At 43.4% G+C, this 14,845-nt stretch overlaps 1 protein-coding gene and 1 pseudogene across 3 annotated transcripts; one reads left to right on the top strand and one right to left on the bottom strand.

Annotated features, from left to right (window-relative positions):
- Window positions 1-478: 478 nt before the first annotated feature.
- LOC150056578 (small ribosomal subunit protein bS16m-like) lies at window positions 479-4,837 on the bottom strand (annotated as a pseudogene). The gene is made up of 2 exons (XR_016537241.1): window positions 4,705-4,837; window positions 479-1,336 (listed from the first exon to the last, which is right to left on the bottom strand). The product of XR_016537241.1 is annotated as a small ribosomal subunit protein bS16m-like (transcript).
- Polr2d (RNA polymerase II subunit D) lies at window positions 4,836-11,654 on the top strand. Of its 2 annotated transcripts, XM_090343017.1 has the most exons (4): window positions 4,857-5,015; window positions 5,984-6,164; window positions 7,895-7,990; window positions 10,805-11,654. In XM_090343017.1, the coding sequence occupies exons 1-4, from the start codon at window positions 4,943-4,945 to the stop codon at window positions 10,881-10,883; spliced, it is 429 nt and encodes a 142-aa protein (XP_090199143.1). In that variant the 5' UTR covers window positions 4,857-4,942; the 3' UTR covers window positions 10,884-11,654. The 2 variants fall into 2 exon arrangements, with proteins under 2 accessions (XP_090199144.1, XP_090199143.1); XM_090343018.1 differs by lacking the exon at window positions 7,895-7,990 and having other exon boundaries at window positions 4,836-5,015.
- The last annotated feature ends 3,191 nt before the right edge of the window (window positions 11,655-14,845 follow it).

Here is a 14,845-nt window from a genome sequence, read left to right on the forward strand (position 1 = left end):
GCACTTGAGCCTCAGCACCACTTCCGGCTTTTTTCTATGTATGTGGTACCAAAGAATTGAACCCGGGTCTTCATGCATGCTAGGCAAGCACTTTAACCCCTAGGCCAAACTCCTGGCCCCCACATTTCTTGAACAGTGTTACCCTCACCCATGTTTTTCTTCCACTCCCTGCCCCGCCCCCGCAGTTAAAGTTCATGTCCAGTGTATCCTCTTGTGAGTATAGCTGTTACATTGGTTCACACTTCATCCTTTGTCTCATCATGTTGTTCCCCTCCTCTTCCTTAATTCAAATAAACAAATACTTATAGTTTCATAAGTCAAGTCATTAAGTACATTTCTTTTGGGACATTGTTACCCCTTCACAGAGTGAAGTGTATCAAAGTGTATTGATTAAAAGTTCCTGCTTTGGCCTGGTGCCTTGACTCTTGCTTAGGAAAAGAGAAACTTTTTTTTTTTTTTTTATTAAGTGTTTATTAATTGTACAAAGGTGATTTGTTGTTAATGGTTCTAGACATAAAACTTCATTCTTAAAAACTAGGCTATTATAGCCCAAAACCAATGTCCAGTATCCTTGTTAAAGTACAATATGTGCCCAGGAAACAATATAATCTCCCATTACAAAAACAGTAAGCAAGGTGGGTATCTATGCTGGTTTTTGTGGGATGACCATGAGTGACTAAAGAAACATTTAAGTAGGGCAAGAACACTAGATGGGGCTTTGAAGTAAGAAAGACTTGGAAAGCCAATTGCCTGGAAACCCCGGCAAGGTCCAACTGAAAAGCCACACAGTTTTTTCCAAGACAAAAGCAGAAAAACCTACTTATGTTAAGCAAAAAAAAAATCTCTGCCTAGCTCTTGTTCAAATTAGGTCAGAAGAGGCTGGGTGACTTTTATTGACCTCCAAATCTAACCAAAGCAAGAGCTCTACACAGTATTTTAGAAGACTTTGACCTTTTAATCACTGTGTTCACAGAAGTCAGCTTGCTTCTGGTTCTGGTGCCTCAGCTTCTGTTTTCTGAGAAGCTAAGAGGGCTTCCTGTGCTCGTATCCTTCGCAGTCTCTCAGCATTTGTAATCATCATAGGATGCAGAAGGAAAAAGCCAGAAAGATCCAGAAGCTTCTCCATAGGCTTAGAAAGGTGAGCCCCACAGCCGATCCAATGCTGGATCCTGTCCGGCAATGAGCGTTTCTCCGTGGCTACTGGGCAGCGGGGTCGTAGGTGCTCAAATGCTGTTGTGAGCAGCCACAATGCGGTAGAAGGGCCGGTTGGTGCAGCCGCTGAGGGCCAGGCGGATGGTTAGGTGGCCCCCGTGGTAGTTCTTGCAGAGAAGGGTGGCTACAGAGAAATAGCTCATGAGGACACGAAAATGGAAGGCACAGATTGGGCAAAAATGAGATAATTTCCTTCCTCCACCGACCTGTCCTGTGCAACCTATTCGCCTGGCCTACACCTCCACTCCCGAGCCCGCCTGAGGTTTCGTTGCCTCAGGAAAAACTGGAGAGGGCTGACTGTGAGACCCTGTGACCGGCCAGGTTCAGGGGATCCCTACTCCGCCCCGGGGACTCACTGAGGTGCACCATGGTGTGGCGAGGGGGCAAGGGGGCGGGCAGTAGGCTAGCCCAATGCCCCACTGCTCAGGAAAAGAGAAACTTAAAGGTGGAATTAGTACACGCCCCAGACTGTTCAAAAATAGCAGAGGAGCTGGGCACAGTAGCTCATGCCTCTAATACTAGCTACTCAGGAGGCTGAGATCTGAGGATCAGAGTTCAAAGCCAGTCTGTAAGACTCTTATTTCCAAATAATCACTAGAAAAGGGGTAGTGGGGCTGTGGCTCCAGGGGAAGGGCAGCAGCCAGGCCCAGAACTGAAGTCCCATTACCCACAAAAAAATAAAATAGCAGAAGGTGTGGGTATGTTTTGAGATTACTTGTGAACTATTCATCTTATTTCCAAATCATCTATGTAAAAACAATTGTCCTATTCAATCTAGCCAGTCTTGAACAGATTTATGAACCTGTGCTAAACCAATCTGAGCAGAAGGGCAGGGCCGGCTGTGTTAGTGTTAAATACCAGATTGTTCTGTATGTGTGCTTGCGTGCCAGGTTTTTGGCTGATGGTGCACCCTTCTGCAGAGAAGTAAACTGCTTTGCTGTGACAATTTGTTATTCTCAGGCCTATCATTGTGGCTCCACAACTCTCCCAGTTGTTCCCTCTCTTCCACACCCACAAGTTGTATAGTTCATTTTCAATAGTGCCTAGTGTCTGGTTTACATTGCTGCCTCCATTCTTTTGCCAGTTCTGGGGCTTGAACTTAGGGCCTCAGCACTGTCCTTGACCTAGTGCTCTACCACTTGAGCCACTGCACCACTTCTGTGTGTTCCCCCCCACCCCCCATGTACATGGTAGTGAGGCTTCATGCATGCTAAGCAATGGTAAGCAAGCACTCTACCAATAGGCCACACTCCTAGCCCCTGTCCCTCCATTTCTGTGCACCCCTCTTTGCTGTCCCTAAGCTCTTCAGCTCAAAGCTAGTGCTGTATACTTGGAGCCACAGTGCCACTTCTGGTTTTCTGGTGGTTAATTAGGGATAAGAGTCTCACTAACTTTGTGCTCAGGCTGGGTTTGAACCAAGATCCTCAGAGCTCAGCCTCCTGAGCTAGGATTATAGACATGATCCACCAGTGCCCTGCCTTTACATATACTATTTTATCCAGTGTTATGGACATAAAGATGTGAACGTATGGGCCAGGAGTTTGGCCTAGTACTAGACTGCTTGCCTCGCATGCACGAAGACCTGGATTTGATTCTTCAGTACCACATACATAGAAAAAGCTGGAAATGGTGCTGTGGCTCAAGTAGTAGAGCTCTAGACTTGAGAGGAAGCCCAAGGATAGTACTCAGGTTTTAAGTTCAAGTGCCAGGACTGGCAAAAAATAATAATGTGAAAGTAGTACAGTGGGTAATGATATGTAAAAATACTAAGAGCCCCCAACGTGATTTAGAGTAAAAAGCAATGGAATGAAGCACAGCTATATATATTAAATAGATTACATATTAATTATATAATTAATATATTATAAATTAATATATGCCAGATATATTGATAATGTAAACTTGAGCCTGAAGGCCTAAGGCCTTAGAGATAAGCAGCTTAAGGCAGAGATAAGAGTACCCATGGATACAGCTGGAAGACATGTAAGCCACCAGCCTATGCCTGTGGGTAACCAATCTGAATCAAGCAAGGTAGAGTTTTGGGCAGGGTATAACCAGTCGTAAATGTGGAAAGCGGAGCCAAGAACTGGCCTGAACTGAGGCTGCAGTTTGAGGCTTTGACCTGCAAAGGTTGCTCCTTGCCCTACAGAACCAAGGAGAGACTCACTCAGCTTGGAGCTCACTGCACTACAAAACTCAGAGCTGTATCCAAAGACCTGATCTATTTTGGCTCTAAAAGGTGAGTCCAGTGGATGTGATAGATTGGCAGGCTAGGATTAGGATATGGTAATTATGTGAAGTGTTCACTCTGCTAAATTATGTTAAATCAAAGTGTTGCACTGTTACCTGCCTATTCGTGAAATACTTTGCCTGTTCACCGCATCCAGTACATTCCTTCTACAAATACAAAGAGGAAGGAATTAATGTTATGTGAATTAGGTTTACAATGCAAAAAAAATAGTTACTGGGTTGGAGGTGTGCCTGCCAATGATCTTGAAGCATCAGATATGAAGTTCCAGGTTTCTGTTGTTTTGTTTTTTTGTTTTTGTTTGTGCCAGTCCTGGGGCTTGAACTCTGGGCCTGGGCTCTGACCTTGATTTTTTTTTTGCTCAAGTCTAGTGCTCCATCACTTGAGCCACAGTGCCACTTCTGGCTTTTTCTGTTTATGTGGTACTGAGGAATCAAGCTCAGGACTTCTGTACATGCTAGGCAAGCACTCTGCCACTAAGCCACAATCCCAGAAAAAGTCCCAGTCTTGATGGTGTGAGTGTTGGTGCACCACTGTAATCCGAATCCTCAGGAGGCAGAGTCAGGAGAACCATAACTTCTGGGCCAGCCTGAGCTACCTAACATCCAAGACCCTGTTTGAAAAACTTTAGGGGATATGGAAAATATCCCCGTAAGACCAATTAGCAGCGCCGGAGAAAAAGTGTCTCACATTAGTTCCTTTTTCATTAAAGCAGCCGCTTACTACCGTTCTCCGGTGGTTGGAACAATGATTCTTTACGCCTAATTTTCTAATTCTTTTTCTAATTTTCTAATTATTATCCAAGGGGTTCAACAGATAGGTATTACAGTCGTTTCTATATTAATAGTCTCAATCCCAGAAGTGATGGATAAGCTGGATGCCGGTGGCTCATGCCTGAAATCCTGTTCAGCAGGCTGAGATCCGAGGATCCCGGTTCGAAGCCAGCCAGGGCACTAAAGTCCGTGAACCTCCAGTTACCTACCAGAAAACCGGAAGTGACGCTGTGCCTCCAAGAGCGGTGGAGAGGCCTTGAGCTCAAGGGCTCGGGGGCAGTGCCAAGGCCCAGAGTTCAGTCCCCACCACCGACAAAAAGAAAAAAGAGGAAGAGGGAAGAAATAGTTGGATAATCCACTGGAAATCAAATGTTTAAATACTCAAGTCATTGGAGCAGAGTCCACTATGGTCACCCACGCAGTTCCACACACATTTTTTTGTCAGTAACTCGGCTTATGCTTGCATCTCACCTAGTGCTTTTCTCCTCTTAAAAAAGACCGTCTCGGCGCACGGCGAGGAGCAAGAACAGTGAGTCTCCAAACCCACCGACCAGAGCCTAAGTCTCACCTCGCGTCCCGGTGCGCCGCGACCCACCCGCCGCCTCCCCGGAGCTTCCGGCCGGCTCGCGCCCCGGCCCCGCCTCTTCCGGCGCGGCGAGCTGCCCGTTGCTTCCGCTCCTGCTTGTTTCTGTGGCGGTGCTCAGTGGCGATGGCGGCGGCCGGCAGTGATCCTCGCGCTGGCGACGTGGAGGAGGATGCCTCGCAGCTCATCTTTCCCAAAGGTGAGACCAGGGCTTGTCCACGTACGCGCACGGCAGGCCAGCGCCGTTTGCGCGCGCTGAGGACCGGGCCGCCGTCCTCGGGGGGCCTGGTCGGCCAGCTCCCTCTGCCGGGAGCGGCCCTCACTCACCTCATGAGTAGATGACTGTCAGTAAACCAGCTAGTTCAAATGGTCAGCATGGACTAAACAGTAATTCTGCCTCAGGAGAAGAGTCTGGAGTGAACTAAACCCGACTCTCCTTTCTACAGAACCGCCTCCTGTTTTAAAGCAGGGTGAGGAAGGATGGGGAGGGAACCCGTAAGAAGAGGTCTAGTATAGATTACTGCGCGCGCACGCGCGTTGATCCTCGGGCTTAAATCCAGGGCCTGGACGTTAGTAACAGACTTTTTGTTAGAGGCTTTGAGCCTCGATCCTCTGATCTTCCTGAGTAGCGAAGATGGATTCTAGGCGTGAGCCCAGCTAGTATGTATTTTTAAATATTAGGGTATATAGAAACATATAGAAGTAACAGTGAATACTGAAAAAAATTAGACAAGGTTTTATGTGAGAAGTAAACATGAATGATGTTTGGATATGCATATAATTTGTTGAGGGGTGGGGAAAAATCGGGGTTGACTGAAAGCTTCTAAATGCCTTTAGTAAATGCATCCTCCTCCTCAAAAAACATACGTATATGTACATAGTAGCGCTAAAAGTAATAAACCCTTTGAAGATTACAGAAAAGTAATTGTTGATGGTCAAATTTGGAATTATTAACTGTTGTAATTTTGACAGTGTGTCTAGGTCAGAATCTTTGGTGTTAAATTTTACTATGTCATGACTTTGGTTATATTGTGTGTGGTGAACAAGTGTGGGTAAAAGCAAAGATGTGTCATAAAATACACCTGAATTTCTGCGGAAGTGGAGAACTATTCAATGCAAATGAACAAATAAAGGAAGATTATTTTCTGATAATAATGTTTTTCACAGAGTTCGAAACAGCTGAGACACTTCTGAATTCAGAAGTTCATATGCTTCTGGAGCACCGAAAGCAGCAGAATGAGAGTGCAGAGGACGAACAGGAGCTCTCAGAGGTCTTCATGAAAACGTTAAACTATACAGCTCGTTTCAGTCGCTTCAAAAACAGAGAGACCATCGCTAGTGTCCGCAGGTAAGTACCAAATGAAAACATTTATTAATCCAGATTTGTGGGCATCTGCAATAGTTTGTTCTCTGGACATCTTTCTGAAGCATCATCCAAGTAAAATGTTTTTGTTAAAAATTGGAAGGAAAGCAGACGCAGTGCCTCACACCTGTAATCCTAACTACTCAGAAGGCTGAGATCTGAGGATCAAGGTTCAAAGCCAGCCCTATAAAAAGTCCATGAGACCCTTATCTCCTATTAATCACCAGAAAACTGGAAGTGGTGCTGTGGCTCAAGGGTTAGGGCCGTAGCCTTGAGCTGAAGAGCTCAGGGAAAACACCCAGGTCCAGAGTTCAAGCCCCACAACTGAAAAAAAATAAAAAGCCAACTGCATCAGGAAAGCCTTTGAGATTCTTGTCTCAGTTAACCACCAGAAAATCAGAAAACTGGCTCTCACTATGTAACCCAGACCAGTGTTAAATATTTGATGCCACTGCCTCTGTCTTCTAAGTGCTGGAATAACAGCTGTGTACCACCACACTTAAGCTAGAAAATAGAAATTTCATTGTGCCAATGCTGAGGTTGGAACTCAGGGTTTTTTTTTTTAATTAAAGAATTTATTAATATTGATTTTTACATCATATTTCAAATGACATGTTTAACAAGTATTCTTGTTTAACAAACAAGTATATAGAGAAGGGATTCTGTATATACAATCATTGACATTTAGATCTTAGAACATAATTAAAATTAGGCTGAGGATTTGTATGTCATAGATACATATTAATCTGTATAATAAAACATTATGTCTATAGTCATAAATTTTTATGTCTATGTAGTGTTTATATTTTCAATACCATGTCCATAGCATTGGGTACTCAAATATTGGAGTCCTCACTCTTGTAGTGTTTGGATCTAATAGCCACATATTAAGGATACCATGTGGGAACTCAGGGCTTTTTGAGGGCTCATTTTGCTTTTTTGCTCATTCTACCACTTGAGCTTTACCGCAAGTGTCTTGTGAACTTTTTGCCCAGATTAGTATCTCGAAACCTGATGTGTGGCTAGGGTTATAGGAGAGAGCCATCAATGCACAGAAAAGAACAAAACAAAGGGCCGGGAGTTTGGCCTAGTGGTAGAGTGCTAGAGTGCTTGCCTCGCATGCACAAAGGCCTGGGTTTGATTCCTCGGTACTACATAAATAGAAAAAAGCTGGAAGTTGTGCTGTGGCTCAAGTGGTAGAGCTCTAGCCTTGAGAAAAGTCCAGTTCAAGCCCCACAATCAAAAAAAAATTTTTTTTTTTTTGAGCTCTTTTATTCTGGATCATGAGGCTTGAATTCAAGCTCTGGGCACAACATAATGAGCTCTGTTCTACAGTGTGGAAAATGAATCCCATGTCACAGTACTTAGTACTTTGGGACAGCCAGCTGCATGTGTTTGATATAAAGTGAGCAAGGCTAAGGAAGAGTAACAGCAGAGAACAACTAAGTCAATTCCTCTAGGAAAGGTTGTATAGTCTTAAAGCTCATAAAAGATTTTCATGAGCTGAGTAGCATATACTTTTTCAATGTCCTTGTCCACCTACAAACACAGTCAGAATTTTCTGTTTTTAGGAAGATGTGAAAGGGGGATTCTACAACTCAAAATGCCTGAAGACTGGGGGGAAACGCTTTTGTTTTTTTCTTCCTTGGTAGACATTTGGTCTCTTTTTTTTTCCTGTTCAACATACTTTGTTTTTTTTTTTTCCCCTTTTCCAGCTTGCTTCTTCAGAAAAAGCTACATAAGTTTGAGTTGGCCTGTTTGGCCAACCTTTGCCCAGAAACTGCTGAAGAATCCAAAGCTCTGATCCCGAGGTTAGTTCCATTTGTGATAAGGCCTGTATTTATATAGATAGATATTGTGCCAATGTAGAATAAGTTTTTTTTTTTTACCAGTCCTGGGACTTAAACTAAGGGCCTGGGCACTGTTCCTGAGCTTTTTTTGCTCAAGGCTAGCATTCCACCACTTGAGCCACAGGGGGAGTTTTACGTGTTTTCCTGGTAGGACTGGCTTTGAATTGTGATCCTTAAATCTCAGCCTCCTGAGTAGCTAGGATTACTGGTGCCTAGATTTCCAAAATAAATTTTTTCAGAAAAACAATTGCAGGAATCATACTGCATAATGTTCCTTCTTTCCCCACCATGCCAATACTAGGGGTTGAATTCATAATCTGGACACTGTTCTTTAGCCTTTCTGCTTAAGGCTGACTTTCTGCCACAGCTCCGATTTTTACTTTTTGGTGTTTAATTGAAGATAAGATCTTGCTTTTTTTCTTTTTTCTCCTGCCTTTAGCCTGTTTGGAACCCTCTGCTCTCAAATTCTTGAGTAGCATGAAATTCAACCATGAGCTTCTTTTCTTTTTTTTTTTTTTTTTTTTTTTTTTTGTGGGTCTTGGGGCTTGAACTTAGTGGCCTGGGCGCTGTCCCTGAGCTCTTCAGCTCAAGGCTATCACCCTACCCTTGAGTCAAGCCCTACTTCCTGTATTCTAGGGGTTTATTGGTGAAAAGGGTCTCAGGTCCTTTTGTGCTTAGGCTGGCTTTGAACCTTGATCCTCAGATCTATCCTCAGATCTCAGCCTCCTGAGTAGCTAGGGTTATAAGCATGAGCTACCACACCTGGCTACTTCCAGCTTTTTTTTTTTTTTTTGCCAGTCCTGGGCTTGAGCTCAGGGCCTGAGCACTGTCCTTGGACTTTCTCAAAGCTGGAGCACTACCACTTGAGCCTCAGCACCACTTCCGGCTTTTTTCTATATATGTGGAACCGAGGAATTGAACGGGGGTCTTCGTGCATGCTAGCAAGCACTCTACCACTAGGCCAAACCCCCGGCCCGACTTCCAGCTTTTTTATAATTAATTGTACATAAGAAGTTTTGCGAGAATGTTTTCCCAGGCTTGCTTTGAACTGAGATTCTCAGATCTTAGCCTTCTGAGCAGCTAGGATTAAGCTATCAGTGCTGGGCCTTTTTTTCTTCTGTATAATACTGGAGTCAGAACTCAGGGTTTTGCCAGGCAAGTGCCCTATCACTTTGGCCATACTAACACTGGTGGTTTTTTTTTTTTTTTTATTTTGCTAGTCTGGTGGCTTGAACTCAGAGCCTGGGCACTGTCCTTAGACTTTTTGCCCAAGGCTACTGCTGTGCCACTTGAGTCACAGTACCACTTCTGGCTTTTTCTGTATACATGGTACTGAGAAACTGGAGCTTCATGCATGATGGCCAATCATTCTATGACTAGGTCATACTCCCAGCCCTTTATTTTTTTTTTTATGGGATCTCACATCTGTTATTTTCTTATCCGTCCTGGAGCTTGAATTCTGGGCTTGAGCACTCTCCCTGACCACCTTACCTCTTGAGCCACAGCACCACTTCAGGCTTTTTCTATCTATGTGGTACTGAGGAATTGAGCCCTGGATTTTTGTGTATGTGAGACAAGCACTCTATCTATAGGCCAAATTCCCCCCCCCCCCTTTTTTAGTAGTTAATTGGAGATAAGTCTCATGGACTTTAGAGCCTGGTGTTGGCTTTGAACCATCTATGCTCTTAGGTAGGCTACCACACCTACTTTTTATTATTATTATTATTATTTGAGATAGAATTTTAAACTTTTTTGCAAGGGATAGCCTCGAACAGCAATCTCTTGATCTCTGCCTTCTAACTAGTATGGATTAACTGATTATAGATGTGAGCTTCCATGGTAGACATCATTTGTTATAAAAACATAAGATGTGTATTACATATAGTATTAAAAATATGTGTGGGAAGCCAGATGCCATGGTTCACGCATGTAATCCTAGCTACTCAGGAGGCTGAGATCTGAGGATTGTAGTTCAAAGCCAGCCTGGATAGTAAAGTCCATGAGTCTCTTATCTCCAATTAACTGCCAGAAAATCGGAAGTAGTGCTGTAGCTCAAAGAGTAGGACACTAGCCTTAAGCTGAATCGCTCAGGGCCAGTGCCCAGGCCCAGTGTTCAAGCCCCATCACTGAATCTATGTGTGTGTCTGTGACAAATTCCAAATTTAGGACTGGGGTAACTTCTAGGCAAAGAAAGGAAATATTGGACTGGGCTATCAGTTGTTTCTGTTATAGTTATTAAATCTAGGGACTGGAGTTGTGGCCCAACAATTAAGTTGGAGATAGGAGGGCAACAAAGCTAAAAGAGCTCAGTGCCTAAGTTGAAACCTCTGTACTGGCAAGAAAGAAAGGGTTATCCTAAATTGAGTAGAGCTGTGGAATCTTTGTATTTTGTTATATTTGAACATTTTGCATGTTTTAGTAAAGGAGCCATAGAAAAGAAGTACATTAGAAATGTAAAGCTTAATGTAAATTACAAGTAGGTGGTCAGATAGATGCATGCCTCAAATAAAAATGTGTGAAATTGGCTGGGAGTTTGGCCTAGTGGTTAAAGTGCTTGCCTAGCATGCACGAAGGCCCAGGTTCGATTCCTTGGTACCACATACATACAAAAAAGCCGGAAGTGGTGCTGAGGCTCAAGTGGTAGAGCTCTAACCTTGAGAAAGTCCAAGGGCAGTGCTCAGGCCCTGAGCTCAAGCCCAGCACTGGCAAAAAAAAAAAAAAAAAAAAAAGTGTAAAATTGCAAGTTACTTAATCACTTGTCTTCTGATCCTGCAGCCTAGAGGGTCGGTTTGAAGATGAGGAGCTACAGCAAATTCTTGATGATATCCAGACCAAACGCAGTTTTCAGTATTAATCTCCAGATACCACTTTGCTCCTGTGTGCAACAATGTTCTCTGAAAAGTTCCACAGCTGGGCCTGTTAATCCTAGCTACTCTGGAGGCTGAGATCTGAGGATCAAGGTTCAAAGCCAGCCTGGGCACAAAAGGACCTGAGACTCTTTATCTCCCTTAACCTCTAGAAAATGGGAAGTGGGGCTTGGCTCAAGGGTAGGGTGGTAGCTTTGAGCTGAAGAGCTCAGGGACAGTGCCCAGGCCAAGTTCAAGCCCTATGACCCCCCCCCCCAAAAAAAAAACAACAAAACTCCACCTTCCGGGGCTAGGTCTGCCTGACCCAGAAATTGTATTGTGGAAGAAAGTTGAGCTTCTTCTGGATAGGACCTCCTAGTTTTCTATTCCATGTGTGGCTGTTTGACCCTGAGAAACATGGAATTTTGCTGTGGTTTTGCAAGTGTCTGCAGAGCTACCTAAGTATTCCACTAACTACAGAGGTTGCAGCAGAGCGAAGGGTAAGCCTCAGAATTGACTACCTCATACTGTGTTTTGTGGATCCCTTGTTATTTTTATCCCTAACAATTCACATTAATTTCAGTTTTATAGTTTTTAAACAATGCTTAAAGAACACAAAGTGTTTTACGGTAAGAATACTCTTACATGGGGGAAAAGGAAGGGTTAAACACAGCTAATTTCATTATTGAAAAGGACAAGCATGATGTTCTGTCACTGTGACTAATGCAGGAGATAAAAAGGAAGCCGATCTTTGGAAGTGTGGTAGGATGATGGACCCTGGGCCCTTAGCCTTGAAGTACAAATATTTTACTTCTTTGGCTGTCTTGCAACATAATGTAGATTTGGAGTGGCCCTGAAGCACTTGTTTTGTTGTTATTCTCAGGTTCAGATTTTTCCTTCATAAGCCAGCTAAAAGATGTAAACACTTTGAAGTTTCCTCCCATGTGTCATCTAGTCTTTACCTATGTCCTGCTGCAGGTGTTGTGTGATTTGGAGGGAGGGTGTGCTCTTGTTTTAACAACTGTAGTTGCTAAATGCAGGGTGGGGAGATGAAAATATCTAAACATTTTGGCTTTGATTTTTCTGAAGGGAAATAAATGTTTCCTCACAACTTGGGCTCAGTTTTTCATTTATTAAGTCATTCGTGCATTCTGGTACTCTTGTACATACTCAGCAAATACTAAGAAAAGAACAACTTTTGCTTTGAATGAGTCATGATTGCCAGGTGCTGGTAGCTCATACCTGTAATCCTAGGCAAACAGAGGCTGGGATGTAAGAATCACAGTTGGGGCCAGGAGTTTGGTCTTGTGGTAGAGTGCTTGCCTAGCATGCACAAAGACCCATATTCGATTCCTTGGTACCACATACATAGAAAAAAGCTGGAAGTGGTTCTGTGGCTTAAGTGGTAGACCTCTAACCTTAAAAAACCCAAGGATTGCTCAAGCCCAGAACTGGCAAAAAAGAATAAAGTTACATTAAGTTACATACGAATAAACCTAACCAAGGGAGCAAAAGATCTTTATGGCAAAAATTTTATAACCTTAAGGAAATCAAAGACACTGGGAAATGGAAAGGCTCTCCACATTCATGGATATGTAGACTTGTGAAAATACCCATGTTGCCAAAAATGATCTACAAATTTAATGCAATCCCCATCAAACTTCTGTATTTTGTATATTTTCTTCAACATGTAAAAACAAAAAATAAGCCAGGCACCAGGGACACGTGCCTGTAATCCAAGCACTCTGGCCAGGAGAGCTGGGACTTTGGCCTAGTGTTGGAGTACTTGCCTAGCATGCACAAAGTCCTGGGGTTTGATTCCTTGGTATCACATATACAGAAAAGGCCAGAAGTGGTACAATGGCTCAAATGGTAGAGCTCTAACCTTGAGAAAAGTCCATGGATGGTGCTCAGACCCTGGGTTTAAGCCCCAGGACTGGGGGAAAAAAAAGCTAGTCCGGTTCAAAGCCCGCCCATCATGGAAGTCCATGAGACTCTTATCTCCAATTAACCACCAGAAAATTCTGTGGTTCAAGTGGTAGAAGCAGTAGCCTTGACCTGAACTGCTCAGGCACAGCATTCAGACCCAGAGTTCAAGCCCATTGGGGGGGGGGGAACAGGTGGAGAGGGGGAAGGGAAAAGGGGTATCAATGTAAAGTAATGCAACTTCTATCTGGCGAATATAACTATAACCCTTCTATTAATTACAATAAAAAATAGGTAATTTGAAAAAGAAAAACACGGGCTAGGATTGTAGCCTAGCAGTAGAGTGCTTGCCTAGCATGCATGAATTCCTGGGTTCAATTCCTTAGTACCACATACACAGAAAAAGCCAGGAATAGTAGCACTGTGGCTCAAGTTGTAGTGTTAGCCTTGAGAAAGCCTGAGGAGTGCCCAGGTCCTGACTTCAAACCCCAGGACAGGCAAAAAAATTAAAGAAAAAATTTTGATTCAGATTTTAAAAATGGCAAGATCTGAAGTTTCAGATATAATCAGATCTGGGTTATGTTGAGAGAGGTATAGATTTTATATGGTACACTGGCAAGGTATTTGGAAACAAAAAAGAGTAATAAGGGGTTAGGAATGGGCTTAGTACTAGAGTGCTTATCTAACAAGCATGAAGCTCTGGGTTCGATTTCTCAGTACCACATAGCCAGAAGTGGTACAATGGCTCAAGTGGTAGAGTTCTAGCCTTGAGCAAAAGCAGCTCAGGAATGGTACCCAGGCCTGGAGTTCAGTCCCTAAGACTGGCAGATCAGAAAAATAAAGTACATCAATTTTAGTTTTATGACTACTCGGATAGGGCCTCAAACTCACTCAGCTAGTGTTCTTCCACTTGAATTATACCTCCAGCTCAGCTTTTTGCTAGTTATTCTGAAGGCAAAGTCCCATGGATTTCTGCCTGAGTCCTCTCTGAATATCCACTGGGTCTCACCTTCCTATATAAGTAAGATTACAGGCCTGAGCCATTCAGAGCCACACCCAGGAAATCTGATTGTTGCTTGAAACATTGTGGCTGTAGTGTAGTAAGCAGAGTTGAGTGGTAGAGAAACTAAAATAACAATAGAAAGGGTCTTTTCAAATGAGCTAAGGATTGAAGCTGTTCTTGAACAATGAGAATTTCCTGTATGTCTTGCTATTCAAATAAAAAGCTATTTTGGGCAAAAAAAAAAACAATAGAAAGGGTAATTTTTTTTTTTTTTGCTAGTCGTGGGGCTTGAACTCAGGGCCTGAGCACTGTCCTTGGGCTTTTCTCAAGGCTAGCACTCTACCACTTGGGCCACTTCACCACTTCCAGCTTTTTCTATATATGTGGAACTGAGGAATAGAACCCAGGTCTTAGTGCATGCTAGGCAAGCACTCTACCACTACACCAAACTCCTGGCCCTGGGTAACATTTTTTTTTATAATTTTTATTTTTTTTTTGTGAGTCATGAGGCTTGAACTCTGGGTCTGGGTGCTGTCCCTGAGCTCCTCAGCTCAAGGCTACCGCCCTACGCTTGAGCCAAGCCCCACTTCCCATTTTCTAGAGGTTAATTGGAGATAAATCTCAGGTCCTTTTGTGCCCAGGCTGTCTTTGAACCTTGATACTCAGATCTCAGCCTCCTGAGTAGCTAGGCTTACAAATGGAGAGGCACCCCAACCAGCCAAGGGTAACATTGTTTTAAAAGAAACATGCTTTTTACCTAACTTATGCAACTGTAACCTTTCTGTATGTCACCTTTACAATAACAATAAAAAAATGACAAAAAAAAGAAAAAAGAATAAAGTAGAATCAGGTGGTGGTGGCTCACCCCTATAATCCTAGCTACTCAGGTTTCTGAGTTCTGAGGATCACAGTTCAAAGTAAGCCTGACCAAGAAAGTCTATGCGACCCTCTTCTCCAATTAACTACCAACAATGGGAAGTGGATCTGTTGGCTCAAAGTGGTTGAGTGCTAGCCTTGAGCAAAAGCTTTGTGACTGTGCCC

Source organism: Megascapheus bottae, chromosome 12 (genome assembly GCF_031878675.1).
Source record: "Megascapheus bottae isolate mThoBot1 chromosome 12, mThoBot2.hap1, whole genome shotgun sequence".
Lineage (NCBI taxonomy): Eukaryota > Metazoa > Chordata > Mammalia > Rodentia > Geomyidae > Megascapheus > Megascapheus bottae.